The sequence below is a fragment of the Acipenser ruthenus genome, chromosome 25 (genome assembly GCF_902713425.1).
Source record: "Acipenser ruthenus chromosome 25, fAciRut3.2 maternal haplotype, whole genome shotgun sequence".
NCBI classification, from domain to species: Eukaryota; Metazoa; Chordata; class Actinopteri; order Acipenseriformes; family Acipenseridae; genus Acipenser; species Acipenser ruthenus.
The window spans coordinates 20,210,748-20,233,076 of record NC_081213.1 but is presented as its reverse complement, the minus strand read 5'-3'; the positions used below and the strand labels follow the sequence as shown (position 1 = coordinate 20,233,076).

The 22,329-nt window shown below is 38.8% G+C and overlaps 1 protein-coding gene across 3 annotated transcripts in view; it reads left to right on the top strand.

Moving 5' to 3' along the window:
• The first annotated feature begins 1,128 nt into the window (after positions 1-1,128).
• The window catches only part of LOC117413834 (guanine nucleotide-binding protein G(i) subunit alpha-2), a 73,380-nt gene continuing 52,179 nt past the window's right edge, over positions 1,129-22,329 (top strand). Inside the window, exons 1-2 of one of the 3 annotated variants that reach the window (XM_034906404.2) lie at positions 1,129-1,333; positions 1,925-2,050. In XM_034906404.2, the coding sequence (XP_034762295.1) occupies positions 1,933-2,050 (118 nt within the window). In that variant the 5' untranslated portion in view covers positions 1,129-1,333; positions 1,925-1,932. Of the gene's footprint in view, positions 2,051-22,329 lie in introns of all 3 variants that reach the window. The other 2 variants (XM_058999585.1, XM_034906403.2) reach the window with 2 other exon arrangements.

The following is a 22,329-nucleotide window of genomic DNA, read 5'->3' as shown; positions in this document are numbered from 1 at the left end:
ATTTGTGCTCATATAAAAATATTTATTTTTATGAACATTTTGAAAAGATTGGCTTTGTGGGTGTTTGTATTAAATATTGTCAGTGTACAAAAGGCCTGAGCTAAAACTAAACATACACGCGACCGTCCTACTCCCCTGCTGTGACAGGTAAATAGTATGGCTGTTTAGTTCACAGAGTGGCCCGAAAGCAATGGCAAACACGGGCGGCACTGCTAGTTGACCGCCCTCTGCATGAAAGTTCAGAAGACATCTGCTTCACGGGGACTGTAAAGGTACCGCTCTGGTTCACCTAACAGTGCTGAAAGCACACGAAGGTGGTTAAAAGTGCTGCCAAGACATTTCAAAACAGCGCTATTCTTAGCTAGAGCTCGGCCAGCTATTTATATGATTTCAACAGGAAAGTCCAAATTATAAATTGTGAATAAGTGTAACGGTTTCCAAAATGTATGGAATAGAAAGTAAAAGGTGGGCATGTTTCCTTCTGCACATCCAAGTAATAGCTGGATAACGTTTAAAAAGACTGCTGATAAAGGGTTTAAATATATTGTTTTTCAGAAAAAGCTATTTTTTTTCAGATACTTAACACTGTGCTATCTAATCACTTTATGTGCTGTGGGTCTAAATCAAAATCGGTAAAATGGTAATTGTCAAAAACTGTCAGATATAATCTGGCCAACAGAGGGATTGTAGTGTGAGACGAGTAACTGTAGTGACTGTCCTACATGACCGCTGGCTTTGTCCTAATGACATGAAGGTACAACTGCTTTGTTTGAGTGTTTCCCTGTTTTATTTATTAAGGCTATGACTGGATACAACGGTTGATTCAGAAAAAATATAATTAACACAATATATTATAATAGTATAATGATATATGTACATACATGGACACTGGACTAAATACATTATCTGTATTTACTCCAGTGCAAATACATATTTGCCATTTTTTAAAGCAGAAACAATACGTTATACTGTTGTTGCAACCATGTCAGTCCTTCGGTAAATCTGTCATTAAGTTCACCGATCAGTTGCCAAATGCTTAAGAAAACTACAATTACCATGAGCACTTGGTTGCGGTGAAGGTGGGCGTTGGGCGGAGGAGGACTCTGCAGGGGGGTGTCTCTGGTGAGTTCGTGTCTCTGAAGCAGAGAGGAACTTCATAACGGGTCGGGTGTGGCGACAACAAAATATTGAAAATAAATCGAAACTTGATTTTTGAATTCTGTTGCATTGAGAGCGGAGCGAAGCGACTTACAGAAAAGTGAGCTAACGGGAAGCTGCATGTGTTTCTTTTTGAGCAGTTGTCGCTGATTTAAATTTTTGTTCTTATTTTTGGGTAAGGATTTTTTTTTTTGTAAAACCATTCAGTTTTAAACTGTCAACTTACTGGCGCTTGTAAATCAACTTTGTTTCAGTTCCACATTTATTATATGCCTTTTTGGAATTAAAGGAAAACAACTTTTTTTTTTTTTTTTTTTTTTTTTTTGATGTCTAAACGTATTTATTCTCCGCTGTATCAAACAGCCTGTTATATATATATGTTTTATAGTGCTTTTCTTTTGTTGCAACAAAACCAGGTTCTATCATAGATTTTGGAGTTTATGAATGGACCACAATCTGCTACGTGTTTTAATAATAAAAAAACAACTTCGTATTTTGTGTTTTTTTATTTTTAGAGGACACGGGAGCAAACGCCTACAAGAGAGACTTTTTTAATATCAAAAGTGCATAACAAGTGTTTAAAATATATATATCTTTTTTTATTTTTTATTTTTTTTTTAGTAAAAAGCATCTTCCAGTCTGTGAGGCATAGGGAGAACGGATCTGAGGGTTAGGAAGGGACTGTACGACTATTTGTGCATTATATATATATTTTATAACCCTCACGAGTAGAGTGTAATTGTGTTGGGTGTGTGTGTGTGTGCAGTCGGAACCATGGGTTGTACCATAAGCACCGAAGATAAAGCCGCGTCTGAAAGATCCAAAATGATTGATAAAAATCTCAGAGAAGATGGAGAGAAAGCTGCCAGAGAGGTGAAACTACTGCTTCTAGGTAAGTACAGACGGATTCCAACCCCCTGTCAACGTTGTACAATATTGTATTTTTTATCTTGCAGGTAGCAACGTGCATGCTTTTGGTTTTGTGTTGATGAAAAAACAGACGGTTGTTTGTATGCAATCCATTTAATGTTTTTTTGTTTGTTTGTTTTGTGTTTTCACTCGATTGCTGAAATGATCTCATAGTTATAATGGATTGTTAAGGAGTGTAGACGCAGAAATAGGAAAACAAAAAAAAAACATGTCTCCAATGACAGCATCTTCCAGTACTAAGCGGTGCTATGAAGCTACTGTGTAGATCGCGTTTGAATACAGCACTGGCCATATACTGTATGCAGCAAGGGAAGCACGGTATTATGCATGCACTGTAAAACACGTAACATCGCTTTTATACTCTCTTATCTTAAGGTGTATCACTGTGTTTACACAATATAAGCCAATACATCACTGTTTAACATTGGTAACAAGTAACCCATTCTGCTATCCATATTATCGGTGCCTGAAAAGCTGACAGCATGAACCTGAACTGTTTTTCAGTCACTTCAGCCCAGGCGATAAGCACGGCGGGGTTTTTGAAGACATATATTTAATCTAGATCACAAGAAAGGACACACCTGCTTACTGTTGCTGTACATAAATGGTTTTTCAAATTATACCAATTAACTACTAAAACAACTTTGCGATTCGTGTGCAGATTACTACTGCTGTCCTCAATCTCTGCTTAATGATTTTGCAGTTTTTAAAGCAAAAATTCAATCTACCAAGCGGTTTAAAAAAATATGCACTAACATGGCGTAAATATGGCTTTGGGAGACATGAGTGATTTAGGTAATTTGCAGTGTCAGCTGCTGCACTATAAACAAATTTGGCCTGAACAGAGTATACATGTTGTATATAAAAATGAATACAAATGATTTCCTTTACATTTATAAACTTTTGTCTATTTGAATATATCTCTATAAAATGGGAGATTAGAAATATTTCACTAAACACTCCATAATAAGCGATCCACCACTCATGACTAGCAGTCTTTGCCTCCCAGTCACTAAATATTAGTCAGCTTCTGACTATTGCTGCCAGGCCCAGTTTATGTCACTGTGAGCTGCACTTGCTCACATGGACTGTGCACATTCCCTTTTCAACATACCTGGTTGTCAGCAGCAATTGATTCACTTGCACATAGGAGGCTGTGTGGTCCAGTGGTTAAAGAAAAGGGCTTGTAACCAGAAGGTCCCCGGTTCAAATCCCACCTCAGCCACTGACTCATTGTGTGACCCTGAGCAAGTCACTTAACCTCCTTGTGCTCCGTCTTTCGGGTGAGACGTGATTGTAAGTGACTCTGCAGCTGATGCATAGTTCACACACCCTAGTCTCTGTAAGTCGCCTTGGATAAAGGCGTCTGCTAAATAAACAAATAATAATAATCACATGTACCCCTGCTTCAAACAAACACTGAGCTGTTTGCAATGTAACACAGCCATGTCTCCCCGACTTTCATATACTGTAGTACTGTATATATTAACACCCACTTTAAAATTAGGTTACCTAACTGCTGTAAAAAGAAAGTACTTCTCTTTGTCTTTACCAAGAAACCTCACTTCTGCTGAATTTAGTGCGCAGACAATTTGTGTTGTTATTGAATTTTTATAATCCTTCAAGACAAACATTTTGGCTAATGCCTTCATCCGCTCTGCTGTTAATACCACAAGATGCCTCCTCTTCCTGCAGAATAGACAAAAACCACATCCACATATAAAACTAGAAACAGCTTAGTTGCAGGTAGGAGCAGTATTTTCTTGATGTGTTTTTTTTTTATTTAGAATTCTTCTTATTATTTCTTTCTTAGCAGACACCCTTATCCAGGGCGACGTACAATTGTTACAAGATTTTTACATACAATTACCCATTTAAACAGTTGGGTTTTTACTGGAGCAATCTAGGTAAAGTACCTTGCTCAAGGGTACAGCAGCAGTGTCTCCCACCTGGTATTGAACCCATGACCCTCCGGTCAAGAGTCCAGAGCCCTAACCACTACTCCACACTGTTGTTAAAGTTGTTTTATTTTTAAATTCAGAAAACCCCAATTGGGACAAACAATATCTAAAGCCTGAATTTATCTTTACCACTGGATGATCCTAATTCATTGGGTCTAATTTATTAAATGTCAAGGGTTAGTGTGGAAAGTTATGTCACAAGCCCTGCCAACCAATTTGTCTCTTTGGGACTACATAATAACAGTAACTCTCTTGCACAGTACCCTTTGCACCTCATTGACAGTGTTATGACAGCATAAGCCACCCATGGTGAAGATGTTAAACAAACCCAAACACAGCCAGCAGGTATGACTCCTGACAGCACTGCAACAAACCGCTACCCTCGAAACCTGGTGCTTATGGGATCTTGTCCTCTGTAGCTGTTTAGAAGGCAAGTTTCAGCATTAACAGTGGATAAGAAAAAGGACTGCTGCAGCTTGAAAAAGCCAACCCTGGCCCAAAAAAATAAAGGGTTTCAGTTTGTGTCGTTTTGATACAGGCCCCAACTTTGGTTTAAGTAGCTTCCTCAATTTGACTCAGCTGTTGCTAAGCAATGCACACACATTTAAAAGGACATTGCCTTGCCACAAACTCACTCACAAGGACAACAGAGCCATCATTCTGGTATTTGCAAATATAACTCCCATTTATTATTATTATTATTATTATTATTATTATTATTATTATTATTATTATTATTATTATATATCTTTTTTAAATAAGCTATTGCTTTATTTAAGCCCTTACTGGACTCCTGGAACAACAAACATTATAAGTATTCAAAACTAGTTTGCATTTAGTCAACTATGACAATGTTATTTGAAGCTAGTTACTTGTTAATTGAATAGAGTCACAAGCTGAGAAAGTGGGGCAAAAACTAATTATACAGCCTTGGAAAGCAAATCCAACATTTAGAGGTTAAAGCGTATTCCTGTTTGACTTTGTTTATCTCGATAGGCTTGATATGTTTATTACCAAGATGTCATATATATATATATATATATATATATATATATATATATTGTTAAACGTAACCCCCGTTTTTAACACCTGTGCAGTGTCGTTTCTTGAGCATTATCTGAAGTTCCAAATCAGCACCCCAGTGGCTTCCTGTTTCTTGCTGTTCAGCTTCAAATCTCTGGATTCATCTAGATCGTACCGTGTGATAAGGTGAAATTACTCTTGATTCAGGATAGTAAGCAAAATACTAGAAAACAAATGCATTTAAAGTAATGTGTTAATGTTGGATTGTTGTAACTCTATGGGGATATACTTACCTATGCCCAGGGGACTGGGAGAACCTCTCCTTTCTTCATTGTGATTTTTCTCACGTTGGCCAGCAGCTTCTATTTTTGAAACTTTTCCTTTTATTTCCTTGCTGGTCTTTCCCACCTCATCTGGCTTCAGTAGCATCACTACCAGAATTATTTTGTGCATAGATTTTTAATTTTTTTTTTATAAGGCTTACATTTAGGGAAAGGCATCTTACAAGTGAAGCACTGTAGTCATTAAAACATAAGGTCATTTTAATGAATATATCCTATAAGTTTGTGGATTGTTTTGAAAGAAACCATGTTGGTGTTACTTGAGGCCTACCTGGTCTGTGCTCTGCCTTCCCAAAAAAAGGGGAGGAGCCTTTGAGACCGGGTTTTATTGGAAATTCCAAAGAGGCGGGGCAGACTGTCCTTGATCCCTCCTCTTCCAGCCCATAGGAGGAGATGACTCATTTACTTTTATATCAATTTGTTTTTATTTAAGGATTCAATGTGCTTCTCAAAAAGTTTTAATAGTACAGTGGATCTCAAACAAAATAATGTGTTTACTGGATTATGAATGCTTATGCTTTGTAAAATTATATTTGAATGTATTGTTCATGATAAGGAGTGTTTTGAGGGAATGCTGGGATTGCTCAGGCCTGTATAGTTTGTTTGCTGGCAGATGTTGTGGAACCTCAAGTAAAGACCTGTGTGAAAAGCTAAGCTAAGTCTCCTAGTGATATAGGTTAAAAAGGGCTGAAAAAGTTGAAAGCTGGCAGAAATTGCCATTTCCTATATGGTTTCCAGACTATTTAGCATTTTTTTTGTTTTTAGTTTTTATATGTCTGTGTATCATTAATAAACTGGCCAACCATTCAGCTGAAAATAAGGGAGTCATCAGGAAAAATTTCATCCTGGGCATCGGACCCTGCAACATTCCCATTTCAAATCCATATACTGTAAGTGTGTTCTGAAATTTGTTACATCAAAATAAGACAATATTATGACTGTGACAACTCTGAGCAAATGAATAGATTTTTTCCAAGCTAAAATAGCTTCTAGTATACAGCTATTCAAGTGTGAACTTTTAAGCACATGTATTTAATACATGCTGTTTGCTTTTCAGACCTTGGCTTTGACTAGGAGCATTAAGCTGTGATAAAATGGTTTAGAGATTAGAAATAGGAATTTCAATAACTTCAAAGAAAGAAGTGCTAAAATATTTTTATTACTATTACTGCAATAAACAGAGATGTGAAAATGAATCGGACTCCTATGGTTCAGTAAGTTAATATACTTTAATGCTACTGTTGCTGGTACTGTAGGAGTGGAAATTTCCCTTGGCACTATCCTCACGCCATCTGCTCTCAAACTTTCTGAACCACTTGATCCCCTCCTACTACACACACACACACACACACACACACACACACACACACACACACATATTGTTTACAAAATACAAATAACACTGTGTAACAATTTTTTTTGGTTCCTGGGTAGTAAGTGTTATTTCCGAATTGCTTATGTCTCAAAAGTATAGAAAATGGCTATTTTTCCCCACAAACTTTGCTTTTGTGACCAGGACAGTGATATTTTGAAATTGACCTATTTTCCAGAACATTCCAGATAGATTCAGTGCTAAGTAAACTTGGAGTAACTTCTAGAACTTTCCAGTAATATAAATAGTAGTATAAATACAGGGGCCTTAAGCCCACCAGTTCAGTTTAGTTCCAGCTGCCTAAGTGGATACATATCTGCATTTTTCTGAGATGGCATCAAGGTCATAGGAGACTTCAAAATGGTGGCATTCCTGATGGGTCTCCAAGGCGGTTTTACCAAGTTTCCCTGCTATCTTTGCCTTTGGGACAGCAGGGACACCAAGGCGCACTACCACAGGCGGGACTGGCCACAGCGGACCAAGTTCTCTGTGGGGAGGAACAACGTCAAGTGGGAGCCACTGGTGGACCCCCGGAAGGTGCTGATACCACCACTGCACATCAAATTGGGCCTTATGAAACAATTTGTCAGAGCTCTAGATAAGGAGTCGGCAGCCTTCAAGTACCTTCAAGACTTCTTCCCTAAGCTGTCTGAGGTCAAAGCCGGTGTCTTCGTCGGACCACAGATAAAGAAGATCCTGGAGTGCAATGAATTCCCAAGAAGCTCACTAGTAAGGAGAAAGCAGCTTGGAACAGCTTTGTCGCAGTGGTTCGGGGCTTCCTGGGCAATCACAAGGCCGAAAACTATGTGGAGCTGGTTGAGACTGTGGTGAAGAACTACGGCACAATGGGCTATAGGATGTCCCTCAAAGTCCATATCCTTGATGCTCATCTTGATAAATTCAAGGAGAACATGGGAGCGTACTCGGAGGAGCAAGGCGAGCGCATCCACCAGGATATACTGGACTTTGAACGCCGCTACCAAGGACAGTATAACGAGAACATGATGGGAGACTACATTTGGGGGCTGATTCGTAAAAGTGATTTACAGTATAATCGTAAATCTCGAAAAACTACTCACTTCTAAATCTTTTGTAGTCATTTTTGTATTACTTTAGTATAAAAACATGTTAATTTGGATTCATATCTTGTTTTTTTCTGACTTTATGTGAACGAAAAGACACAAATTCGCCCGTTTTCTCATTGGAAATAGGTACATTTCAAAATATCAGTGTCCTGGTCACAAAAGCAAAGTTTGTGGGGAATAATAGCCATTTTCTATACTTTTGAGGCATAAGCAATTAGGAAATAACACTTACTACCCAGGAACAAAAATTGTGTTACATAGTGTAATTATTACCCCCTAATAACTCGTACCCCTGAACAAATTCAAATTTACTACACCTGACAACGCAGAATTTGGTATGATACTTTTTCATTATTGGAAGGTGTTTTGAAATTACCTTAAGTGGCTCCTCTCTCCGGGCAGAGGAGATTTGCCCAGAGACCCATTTAAAGTCTATAGATTGAACCTTGCAGACCAGAGCTTTTCCCTAACTGCGAAAGAACACAGACTTTTTTGGCTGCAACTCCCTTCAGGTGCCAATTATTTCCTGTTGCTTCCAGCCTAATGCTTTCCGCTGCAAAAACAAAGACACTGACTTGGTAACAAATAATCCACATTTTTGGCATTTGCTGGGGACCTTGGGACTGGAATGCTTTATTAGGCTGAACGACAGATGTTTAGACTGGGGCTGTCTCATTCAAAGACTTGTGGGGATAAGTGGTAAGCTGAGATAGCTGTGCTTCCCTCACTTCTTATTAAGATGCATTCAGCTGTAACTTTGCAGTAGTGTATACAGCAGCTGTACTGAGCAAGCAGTACAGGTTTCACAGCATGTGGTATATGGGCTGTTTACAGTTAAGTGTTCCGTATTATAGTATAGTTCCTTTAACCTTGCTGTGCAGTCAGGGAGACGGGTGAAAATTCAATAACCAGAGCAGCTTGAGCCAGACTACCACGCACCAGTTCCATACCCAAAAGCTGTATTACCAGCCAGCCTTTAAGATGTACAGATTGAATCACTGGCCCTCATCTAATGGGAACTCAATTGCTAACTACTAAATCTAACGGTGCAAACCATTTTGTTTATGGTTATTTCTGTTGACCATTTCCTTTTACCACCCAGTTGCTTGCAATGACAAAGCATGAGTCTGGTGACATACCTGTAATCGCATTCAAAAGCCGCAGTTATTTGTATTAATAAGTAACAGAAGAGACCCTGGGGTTAATCCTGTCTTGTAATTGCAGTTTGCTGATTATAACAAATATGGATTTATTTCATGTATGTGATAAGTTGTTTGTGCCATTAACTCTTGCTGTGCAGCACACTGCCGGGTTGATGAGCTGGAACTGCTGGCAATTTCTGAGGTGAACCTTCACTGATTTATTTACACCCCTTTTTATTGATTATAAGACGTTCAAGTTTATTTAGTGTGACAGAACACCCAGCAATATTTCACCAGGCTGTCTGCAAAATGCAGATATTTATTACAATTTAATTTACTATACGTTATCTGAAATTATGCCACATCCTGTCTCCATTTGAGGGTGGGTGGTGTTCAGTCTGCTTCTACAGGAAAATTAATTATTTATTTATTTATTTTTTCTTCCTAAAGTATGAATGCTGTTAGCAAAGGCCTGGGTCACAGCACATCTCCCAGCCAATTAAGTCTCTATACAGTCTGTGGTAATTGTGTAGAGGGTGTAAGCAAATAAACATATAAGGTGTATATCATTTGCATATCTATATATATAAAAATATCATTTATTTTATTTTATTTTATTATATTTTTAAGAGACATCAAAATCCCCAAATGTGGCTTGCAGTGTTAACACTTTGCAATGTATCAGTATGATTCTTAAGCAGCCAGATGTTTCTGCCATCCTGTTTTTAGTCCCATCTGTCTTTATAACTGGATACAGTAAGCTTTTAGTTGGAAGCAGTCTGTCTACAGTGTGGAAATTAACTCCCCATGGCCTGTTGTATAGCTCTAATTGGAGAAACTTCCCCATTCTTTCCTGCCACCTGTCCTTGAAACACACTGTGCTATATTGATCTCTCTTTTTATATCCTTGATAATGAGCCTTTAACTCTGTTTCACAAGGCTGAGTTAGATTCTAAACTGTGAATCTTATAGGCAGTCTCTTATTCAGGGGCAAATCTAAATGCTGGCATGGAGATCAGACATTGAGAGCTCTGTGTTTTTTTGACATTGGAGCTGAGCAGGAATGTAAATGTCTTGGTAGAGCATGTCAGTCAGGTATCTGGAGCTGAAGAACATGGAGCGATCTGGCCAAATTGTTAATGCTAAGGGATTAGGAAACAATGTTTTTTAGCAGAATGAAGCTTTCTCCTAGGTCATCCCTTGACACGTTTTTCTATCTTTAGAACATGCTGGCACAACATCATCCTGGAAAAGAGATCAGAAGAGAACGTACATGGCAGCAAAAAGCGTCAATGAAATAAGAGAAATATAAGCGCCTAAATGATTTGCTTATAACATGTAATTGAATTAGCCTATTCAATGAATAGGAGAAGGATTCAGTGACACCTTGATATTTCACAGAAACAGGAAGCTTTGTCCCTGTGGTATTTTAATCCTGATGTTTCTTTGCTCTGTACGAGTGTCAGGCTGCTTTTCAAAGTGTGTGGGATGCTTTAGATATAAAAAAGGACACATTTCGCATGTTTTGTATTTTTCCTGGCAATTTTTTGCCAGTCATAAGAAAAATAATATAAAGCTGTTTTTTGCGTAATGCCCCAAAAATATCTTTCAATCAGCTGGCAAATTGAAATGTTTTTTTTTGTGCTGTGTTGCTGTCTCTGCCTGTGCCAAGTACATTAATCACACAGAGACAAATCTGTGGCTAACTCTCATCTCCTCCCTTCCTCCTTGCATTGTTTCCAGGTTTAATATTAAGCGTAATCCTGCTTTGTTTGATTCATGAAGACACTGCAGTACACAGTCACAGAGATTACAGCCCCTTAGCCACTAAAATCTTGCTGATCCTCTGTAACTTCGAAAACCGCTTGATGACATTTGATTTCAGAGTTTCTGTAGAACACTGCATCACAGAGCTATAACATTTCTTTGTTCGATGTTCTGCTTTCTTATTGTGTAGCGTAAACCTCCACCCTGCACCACAGTATCTAATTTGTGTTTGCAGCATTAAAAATATATCTGGCAGGGACTTGCAAAGTGGTTTTGGGTTTACACTCTTTTAGTTAAATTGCAAAGCCTGTTCTAAAGTGTGTTTGTATTTGTTTTAAGCTGTGTGACTTGGGTATTCTGTAAATGTCTTACATTTTCTGCTGCTTCCCTCCCCTTGGTTAAACAGTAGAGTAAAATCTAGTAAATCTGTCCCTTAGTTTTCAGCACTGACTGAGCCTCTTACATTTTGGAGCTGATCTGATGTGTTCTGGTCAGGATCCAGTCTGCAGTAGTTTGGGTTCCACTAACATGGATTGGAATCTGAAAGCTTTTACTGGTTTGGGTTTTCTGAAACCAGTACCAGGCCCGATCATTATGCCCATTCGGACCCACTTCGGAACAATCATGCATAACTAAAACAGGGAGTCCTTTTTTTTTTTTTTTTTCTAAATGTAAATTTTTTCTCCTCACTGATTTTGAAATTATAGTCACGAGAAAAACAAACTGTTACAGTATTATTTCCATTGCAGAAAAGGGAAAATCAATTCCTATATCTACTTTGTACCAATTCAAATAAAATGTTAGTAAAAGACTTGCCTGGTATCTGATCCACCTAAACTTAATCTGCTCCACATTAAACATGTGTTGTAATCCAGTGGTAGTGTCTGATGGTCACCAGCGTGGCACTATCCCTGAAGTCAGCTGATTTTTTTTAAGGAGTTTTTCCTGGCGACTAACCAAGCACTTTGACATTCGGTTGTCATTTATTTGCCCTGGAGGGTAGGTAATTTTATGTTAGAAGGTATTGCAGGCCATCTGATGTAGATTATTATTATTATTATTATTATTATTATTATTATTATTATTATTATTATTATTATTATTATTATTATTATTTTTAAACTGCATGGCCCATATAAATGAAATTGACCATGGTTAAAAATATTAGCGTCCCAGGTTGTCCATGCTTATACTATGCATGGCAAAAGTACTGAACCATCTTGTTTATTTTACATTGTTAATTAAGTACTTTAAAATGCCTTTATCATGGTGTTATCACAGTATGTGATGTACAATGCCAACTGTCTGCATTTTTTTAAGACAAGTTCTGATTTTTGCTGTTTATTTTTTAAATGGCAAAGGATTAGCTGCATTACCACAAGGCTAACCTTAGACTAAAGAAAAAAAAAAAAATAGCTTTTTGTTTTTTGTTTAAGGCTGATACTTTATTCTCTAGAACGCAGTTCAGTTTTTCTGTTTTTTTATAATTTGTTTTCTTACAAATGTATTATAAAGTTAAATAATATAATTTAGACCATTACCATTTACACTTGTAATAATTTCTGCCTGGTGCAGGGTATTGTTGGAGTGTGTATTTTAATTCTATTTTAAACATTCTGAAAGCTATCACTTTTGAATCCCCACAGAACAAACTGACACCCCCAATTACATGATAACTTGTAGACATTTTTGTGACTGACACGACTGAACTGCAGCTTTTAACTGGCTGAGTGCAGACAACACTGAGACTGTGCACATTATCTGCAGGTACTGTGTGCTGTAAACACTAGTGTGGTTCACATGTATTGGTTTACCTATTATGATCATGGTCAACAGATGTACCTCTCAGTTTATAGATCCCTGTTGATGTAGATTGACCAGGTTACATTTCCTAGGTATGCTGACTAACCCTCCTACATGTCACTCCTACGCACAGTACGCGTGAATCAGAATAGGTTGACAAGACTGGAAAATTATCCTAGTGTGAAGTTTTCAGAAATGCAGTAGTGGTAATCTCAGACAGCTCTGGTATAAATGTTGCATTGTGCAAACTGCAATAAAAATGTCAGATTATACCATGTGGCAGCGCTCTGCAGGGGTTAAGCTGTGCTGCCGCCCCTGCCCTTGGTGTTTTGTCATCTGTAAAATGGGGCGAGGAAGGGAGGAACTGTTGTATTTCGTTTTTTTTTTGACGGATGTTGGTGCATGCAGTGTTATTGTGGTTTAGTTACTATGCACTGTCTAGCTGTGGTGATAGAAGATTGCACCTGAAGTTCAGCCTTTTAGGAATTAATATCTAAACCCTTTATTGCTTCTCACAGTTTCAATAAAAAAAATAAAAACATGAAGCACTGGTCATGAACATCTAGTTTTGGACATTAATTTAGGAGACACTAGTAACAGGTGAACAGGCTGATCTGCTGTTGCACCCTTTCTGTAAATGCAAATGATTTCTTATCTTATTAATGTAAACTGGAGAAATGAGGGCCAAAAGTCCAAATTACCATGAAGGTCATCAGTAAAGGCTTAAAGAAATGCCTGTATGATATTCTGCTCTTGTTAGAAGAACTTTCCAAGCACTGAGTACAATTGTGTAACTACTGTAAGAGGAGTATGGTGACAGCACCACTGGAGGTACTGTAACTACCGCATTGTTATTGGTTAGGATTTGGGAGAACTGAAAGAATGTGGTAAAATGTTCTGAGAAAACCTCCACCTCATGTGACTTGCATAACCCTCCCCTAATAAACAGAGCCTCTTTTGGCTTATGGCGTTTGTACAAGCAGTGCATTGTGACCACAGAACACACTGATTGTTTGCAGACGCAGCGTGTCACGCCAGTCAAATGGCTTACGCGTTCTACTGGGGAATGTGTAATGTGTAAATTTCAGTGTTTACAATCAACACAGGAGATTGTGCTACAGTACACAGTTTTGTGTTAAGTGACTCGACCCTTTTTCTTCGAAGACTGGGTAAGCCAGTATGTTATTTCAGATCTGCCCTTTCTCTATTCCAGGGTGGTGAAATGAAGCTTTATAAACAAGCAGAAGACTTGCGGTAATCCCCTAGCTCTTTACATTTTATGATTGCGTACTATCTATGCTATGTGCCCCCCGCCCCCCCCGCCCCAGCCTGATTTCCTTCCTTGTATTTTTCCTGTTAAAAGGCGTGTATCACAGAATGCTGTACCCGGGCAAGGCAAAGCTGTGTCTGTCAGGACTGCTGCTGTTCTGTGCAGAAACAATGTCTTTTCCTGTGGCAGATCTGCTCACTTCCTCTTTGGGCTTATTTGCAGTGGCAACTAAACAGTCGAGGTTAACCCTTTAAAGGCAGAGGCAGGAAACGGGCCCGCCCATCCTGTGTTGCTTGGCTGTGCTCACAAAGAGCTGCCGATCTAATTGGTTAGTTTGCTAGTTCTCTCATTATCTCAAGTGACTGTAACTGTAGCTCTGCTGGTTTTGTGGGATTGAGCACGCACTTGTGACTCTAGTAAACCGCCAACGAAAAAAGGAGACATAAATCCTGTCCCTTGCATTTACCGGTGTACTTTTAATGGTTTATGCAGAGTACTTTTTGTCGGACGTTCCTTTTCAGTTGCTGTCTTAGTGATTTGTAATTAATCGAATAATGCTAGTACAGGCCTGTCCAGTTTGACCAAACCTATTTCTGCTGGATCTAAGAACTGAGTTACAGTACTTCCTGGCCCTTAGATCCTGGAGTTGCGGTCACAGTTTAATAAATGATCTGATCCTTTTTAGCTGAAATACGTATTCTTGTTAGTCAGGGGCATGAAACAAGGAATAGAATCCAGCTGTACTTTCGTCTACTGAGACGCAGATTTAAGAAATTTGCAAGAAACACTTTCCTTAATTTTTTTTTTTAAAACAGTGTCCTATTCAAGACATCACAAGCACAACATTTCTGTTAGCTGTCATTTTGTAGCATAAAACACCTGCCGATCTCTATGAAAAGATTGTAAAGCAGTGATGTTGATGTTTGTGATATCTTGGATGTAAGGATGTCAAGCAGACTTTCAAAGAGTTTCTTTTGTTAAGGTTTATTTAAATGCAAATCCAGTTTATTTTCACAGTATCTTCAGAGGTACAGTAGCCTACTGCATTTCGTGCTCTGCAGCTGTGGATGGCTGCGTATTCTTGCAGCATGTTTGAAAATGGATTCCCATTGAGATAGGGATGGGAACTACCCGTTGGGGAGTTATGGAATGAACAGCATTTCAACTGGCCTGGTTCTAAATAATAATTTTATGATTGAGATGATAAAAAAAAAAAAAAAAATATATGAACATAATTTAGATCTTTTATTTAACATCATGTAATCAAAGAAACTACAAAATGCTATCGCAAAAGTCTACTGGAAGCCATAATAGTAGTACAGTATTTCAAGTTAGATTTAAAAATGTCACATTTTAAAATTTTGTCCATTTTCCGTTAAGTATGTGGAAAGCGGTATGCATTTAAATATCTAAACGTGACATTATTCAGCAGGTTTCATTCGATTTTCAAAGCAAAATTAGTTAATTCTATAGGGTGATACAAAACTTTTGTCCATAGCGGTACTTTGCCTGCTTGCTGCATTTGCTTGTACTGACTTTATCCCACTGCTGTTTTTGGTGGTGAATGTGCCACTTAGGATTTCAAGATCCTGAGATCCCAGTTCCAAGTCTGTTGGATCAGGTGATGGAAAGACCCCAGTACTCCCATGTTCTGGAATTACGTAAGGTTTTGAAACATATTTTGGATGCGTGTTATGTTCTTTGCGGAGTTCATTAGCGTAGCATTGACGTTCTTCCTTATTTTCCATGGTTGGGGTATATAAATTGATTAGAGGAAAGGGAATTGTGTGTTTTGCGTCAAACAAAAATGCAGAAGCGTTCTCTGAATTGTTCCAGTTTGTGCTGTGGCAGCTAGTTTCAACAGGAAGAGATTGCTCATATGCTCTATGGTGAGGAGAGAAAGCACAATAGTGTGTGCTCAGATTTTTATTTATTTATTTAAATCTGAAAAGTGGTATACTTTGCAATCTGACAATGTGTTTTTTTTTTTTTTAATACATTTTTTTATATTGCCCTCATGTATATATTGCAGATTCCCCCATGGGGAGGCGTTGCCACAGTAGTTAACACAGGGTTTATGAGTTTACAGCTCACAGTTGAAAGACAGCTGTGGATGTGGAGGAGCCTGCAGCTGCCGCTTCTTCTCACTATAGCCTCTGATAGGCTCTTGAGAGGTTTTCTTTAGACCTTGTATAATGTCGCTGCTGTTAAGGAACGTGCCCATCTCTGTAGGAATGTCTGTGAAAATAGTGCATCCTGCAATTTTTACATTTTGTTTTATTCTGCCTCCAGTGATGGAATCCCTCTCTTCAATTGCATTACAGGTAGCTCCTCAACTTCTGTTGGCAACGTTTCCCCATGTCACCCATGGTGATTATTATTATTATTATTTATTTCTTAGCAGAAGCCCTTATCCAGGGCGACTTACAATTGTTACAAGATATCACATTATTTTTACATACAATTACCCATTTATACAGTTGGGTTTTTACTGGAGCAATCTAGGTAAAGTACCTTGCTCAAGGGTACAGCAGCAGTGTCCCCTACCAGGGATTGAACCCACGACCCTCCGGTCAAGAGTCCAGAGCCCTAACCACTACTCCACACTGCTGCCCTGAAACTGAAACCACAGACAAGCTTTCATGCAGAAAATATGATATGTCCAATGTCCAATGTCCAATGACAAACCTGCTAGGTTTCATAGTAGGAATAGGAATTTAGAAATAAAAGCATATTTGAGTACTCAAGCACTATTTGAATACTTGGATGCTAGCCCATTGAGTATTCTTGTGGGTTCTCACAGATGCAGCCAGTGGAGTAGCGAGGCATAGTGATTTAACTTCCAGGAAATACCTAGATGTAGCCAGTGCATTCTGCAAAATGCTTTACGAGTACTCAAGTAATCAGACTCACCCCTAGTGAACAATTCAGTGCAAAGAGATCAAGCACTTTATAAAGCAGCGTGAAGCTGGCTTTCAGGGATTGTCCACAACGTAGACTCACACCCCTGTGGGACTTGGATTTCAAATTTATTGTGCCTTTTTTTTCTGCATGAAAGCTTGTCTGTGGTTTCAGTTTAGTGAACGCACAATCTAGCAAAGTCCTCTTTGTTCACTCGCCTCTTTGCAGATCAGTTTAAGTAACTCCCAGTGATGTTCCCTATCTGTTTGTTCCCATACAGAAGAGCTCAGTGGGTTCCAATACTGCTACCTGCTTCCCTTTGACTTCCAGAACATGTTATAGGGACACACCGCTGGTACCTGTGGAAAAATGTTCCAGCAAGCAGCGATTGAGCAACTGTAACTCCTATTACCATTATCTGATTAAAGGATCTAACTAAGTCAGATCCTAAATCTCATAATCTCAACCATATCTAATCTCAAATTTCAATCAGTTCTGTGTAGTTTTGCCCTACAGGTAGCATACTGGACATTCTGTCTTAATTTTCTGTTCCACTTTATGATGATTAGGAGAGTAGTAATCATTAAAACGCTGACGTCAGAGATGGAGACAGATAAGAGACTGTATCAGCAAGGGACAGCATTTCAAGAAGGAAAAGCACAATAACTTGGTCTACAGATATGACCCATGGTAAAAAAAAAACAATCAAATGAAGGCATTCACGATTTTCAAGCTCACAGCAACTGATTTATTTCTTGCAGTTTCAGCTCAGAAGTTTTTGAATGAGATTGACTTCTCAGAAGCGCTGCTGCATGGGTAGGTAATGTAATACAACACAATAATGAATTATACAGGCTTTTCCTCGTGGAAAGAGCGGCCTCAAAGAGCATTGGACAATTTTTAAAACTGATGATGAGTGGGTCTTTCAATTCTGTTGGGAATCTCTCCATTCATTCTTAAACACTTCATTGTGAAATCTAAATAAGAAACTTCTTTGTCTAGCAGAAATGCATTTTAGGACTTGATTTCCAACTGCTTTCATGTCTGAAAAGCTGTTTTACAGCGTGTTACACATATACTGAAACCTTAGAGAGCTATTGTGCATTCTTTAGGGTTTGAAATACCAGTTTATATTCAGATATATTGAATGAGGACAGGCGAAGGGAATAAAAACGGAATTATATTATAGTACACGCCCAAAGCAACAGTGCAATAATCCATTAGTCAAGTATAATTGAACCCATGACAAGACTTTACAGATGGTTCACCTCTGTCATGGTGTGTAGCATGTTACAGTAATCTGTCATGTCTGTGCTCCTAACAGAACTGCCCCAGCATGGATGAAGCAATAATGTCTTCACCAATGCAAATGAATTCATTGGACTGAATCCTTGTTTTCAGTTTTGAAATCCTATGGCTGCGACGAACCTGTAATTCGATTAAGATAAATTAGATTCAGAAGAAAGTACTAACTGCTCTGTGTAAAGCTTACCTTTAATTCATTTATGCGAGTGAGGAAAGCTTTGAAGTCCTGCCAGCTTCTGCAATTGATTGCATAAACATTCTGTCACTGATTTATGTGGCAGTTCTGCTGTTGCAGGCCTAAAAAAGGGAAGAATATAAGTGTCTGGGAGACTAAGGTTTTTATTTTCATTTCCAGTACTGCAAGTTTTGCTCCAGCCCTGTTCTAAATCATTAACCCTGGAGTGGAATGACCCTCTTGGGATATATTTGGACTCCTAAAATAAGACATTATAACTGTGTGCAGTGCTTAACCCATGTCATTTTATAGCCTGTGAAGATTGCTATTGTCCAGAAGCTTTGGACAAATTTGGTCCAGTGGACTAGGGGCAAAAGGCCTGTGTAAATACCACCTTACACCATCATCCTTCACTGTTCCCAGCAGATTGTGACTATTGAAATATTTCCACACTTGTGTGTTGGTTAAATCTGGCCTCTAAACCCCTCCAGACTCTTCTGGGTTGTGAGAAGTGGGACGAGTAGCTGCTGGCTCCCTCACAGCCACTTCTTATTGGCTGCTTGTAAGCTTAACCCAGAGGTCAAGAGCAAGTCCCACACATTATGAAGGGGGCAGCTCCCCTTTGAATCCACTACAAGGCTGGTGTCGGCGAGTCTGGGAAAACTGCAGTTTCATAATAAATTGAGGCCACCTGCTGGGATTTGAACTGGCTGTGGTACTGCACAGTATGCAAGTGGTCAGCCCTATCTGAGGCTCAGCAGTGTAGAAGGATGAGTCTTTCAAGGGTGAAGTGCGGGCCATGTCTCTAGAAAGTCTTGGGCTACACAATCACCACCGCTCCCAGCTGTGGAGGCAGCACTTACAGTACTTGTTGGGGATAGCAAATAGAGACGCTCCTAATCCCTGTCAGAACTTGATATTGATATATTTTGATAATGTTTGCACATTCCTCTCAAATCAATTTATATCCTAGATTTGTAAACCCATTTCAGATAGTGTGTAAAATCCAGTTATATAAAGCGCTCGACCGTACCGCATAATCTCACAGCTAGCAGGTATGAGGGAGATTATTGATCTGTGAGTTTAATGAAAGGCGCCACACTACAAAACACTGTTTGACATGATTGCTTGGTTGGCATAGGATTTAGACCTGGGCTCCATCGCAAATAGAATTGTATAAATAGAATTTTTAACCTACATGAAACCCAGCAATTTAACACTGTAACCACTCTGGATTGTATATATTTTTCATGGCACACATTCTTTCCATGATCCCTTGAGTGGTTGTTATTAGATGGTTTGGTTTGCAATTTTTGCTGTGTTTTGGTACTTTGGATGACATGTAAATCAATCACAAAGCAAGCCTCAGATTGAATTGGGTTTACAGCCACATTTTTGGTTAGTCCCAGGCTGTTTGTTAACAGCTGCAGGGGAGCTGACTTAGATAATGATTCACTGCCACTGTGGTGTGTTTGAACATGTCTCGGTAAAAGTTGCTTAACATGATTTTGTTGGTTTGCTATTTTTAGGTGAAAACTTTCAGTTTGTGAGTCTCTACTTGTGTTACAGCATACTCTATTTGTTATAAACACATAAAAGGGCTTTTCTTGCCCCCTATTAGTACTTGCAACATCATCACCCCTCTTTGCTTTTGTATCATTTTGATATGCAGATATTTCAAATATAGCAATGGATGAAAAGTTTTTTGCTGCTTAATGGTTCTGAATCACTTCCTGTGCTGCAGTTCATTCTAGTTGCCATGTGATCTACAGCACAGGTACCAGGAAGCAGCAGTTTTTAAAAAAAAAAAACGGACTCGTAATTCAGACTCTGAACCTTTGTAGTTGTGCCTGACGGCACATTTCAAATGATTTTTATTCTTTATCTACAAAGGAATTTCCTTTTTTCTTGCTCCCTTGCTGTAGTGACACTGATACAAACAAAAAGTAAACTACAACTCAGAAGCTGGTCTTTTTAATCATTTTTATTGAATTAAATTGAAAAACCACCCTTATATTTATTTTCTGTGGTTTCCAAAGTGGTAGGGAAATTCAGCCTTTTCAATCTCTCAGAAGGTGTTAACAGCGCAGTAGGTACCAATAAATGTGCTGTCTGGCAATCTCGTTACTAAAAGCTGCCCAGCGCCTCTAATAATGCATGTTAAATGCAATCATTCTAAAAGTGGTGAATGGTCTTTTGACATTGTGTCTGCCCATCTCCTCTCTTGCTCGAGAACCATAGCCAGCTAACTAACTGGCAAGTAGGCCGGATCCTTATCGCGACCAGTCTGTCCTAGGATTCTCGTTTAGACGTGCCTCTAGGCTGAATCAGTCCTGGGAAGGGATCAAGCCCATGATCTCCCAGTCTGCTTCATGATCTGGCAGTCTGTTTTGCTGTTTGGAAGCCTTTCTCGAGACATGTATTTAAAGGTAGGCTGGCTTAATTATAGCTGAGTCCTGGCAGGAGATGTTCGGGTGTATCAGGCAATGGAAGAGACACTGTGCTTTACTTGGAGACCGTGCAGCAGCCCAGCATAATACACATAGTGTACAGGACAGTTTTTTTTTTTTGTAATTTGTCATTATGTAGGGTACTGCAGGTTTATTGTGTAGACACTGCAGAATGAAAATGAATAACCTGACAAGGCTTGAATTACAAAACTTGAAGTAAAAAAAGGATATGTCAGGCGTTTGTGTTTTTAACTATTGTTGAAATGAGATGCCTCCAATAGCCTCCATGGTGTGTTTGTTCACACAGTACAGGTATACTGGTTTAAACAGCCCTTAATATATAACCGCCATCTTCGAGTCAGTTTTGCATTCTCTTCAGTTCTTTTTGAAAAGAGGCCTGCATGCAGGCACTGGGCTGTATGCTAATCTTGCATATAAGCACACTTGCCACAGAGGGTTTAAAATATTTTGTTAAATAAACTGTACCAGACCACACTCTTTCTTCAGCTGAGCCTATCGAGCCAATCAAAATACTCTTTAATTCCAGCAATTCTCACGTATCTCCAAAGGTTGTGGCTCTGCATCTGTCACTGTTATCAAAACAAAGCCTGCAGTCAGAATAAACTCGCCCCAATGGACACACATGATAACTGTGATTGAAGAGGTTTTTATTGTGAGCAGCTTGTGGCTTTCTATACTTGTGTGCATGTGCCTTTGTGTTGTTGTTGGAGTAAGTGTTCGCAAGGGGAGTCAAGTTTCCAAACAACAGTATTGACACTGACAGCCGCCCTTGTTCTGTCTGACTAACTGTTCAGGAGTACTGTACCTCAGAAGCATTTATTTACTTCATGTTTGACCAACAGGAAATGGAGGAGAAGCCTTGCTGGATTGAATTATTGAATGCTTGAACTACTGTATAACTTTGGGAGTACAGTATCTTACTGTACCTTTCCAGTGAAAGAGCCTGCATCTGTTGCAAGGGCAGGCCTTGAGAGGCTCGCGTCTCAGCTCCTTTATTTGGGGTCATTCAGTGTGTACTTCACATTCAATCCACCAGTCTTGGCTAAACACAATATTTGGATTTTGAGCTGCAGTTTTTGTACTGTTACAGTGGAAAAAAATAACAAGAGCAATTGCAGCGTAACCATGGATACTGACACAAGCAATAGGCCAGTTGGAACTTCTGTATCAAAAATGAACCGACGTGCAGTTAAAAAATGACAGCCTTTAATGCCTCATTTGAAGAAGGAACGTTCATTGTAGTTAATCTTAAGTAAAAAGACTTAGTGTGTGTTCTATGTAAATCTGCATCTTAATGCAATAATACATCACCAGTGCCTTCAGTATTTATTGGTTATTCAGTTGATCTTAAAGAGTAAGTAGCGGGGTTCCTAAAAATATAGCATTGTCCCCACATGTTGCTACAACTGTATAAATAATGTACCTGTAATTTCTTTTCATTGTTAACATTCTGACAACTTATAACTTTAAAGTCTGTTTCAAAGCTCTTTTCAAAATGTCTGCTCCAGTGCACTGATAGTGCAAGGATTATTGCCCGCATTGTCAAACAGTTAACACAGCAATATCGATCCATGAAGTGGTACGGAACAGAAAAGCCAGAGCACTTGTTATGTTTTTTTTAAATC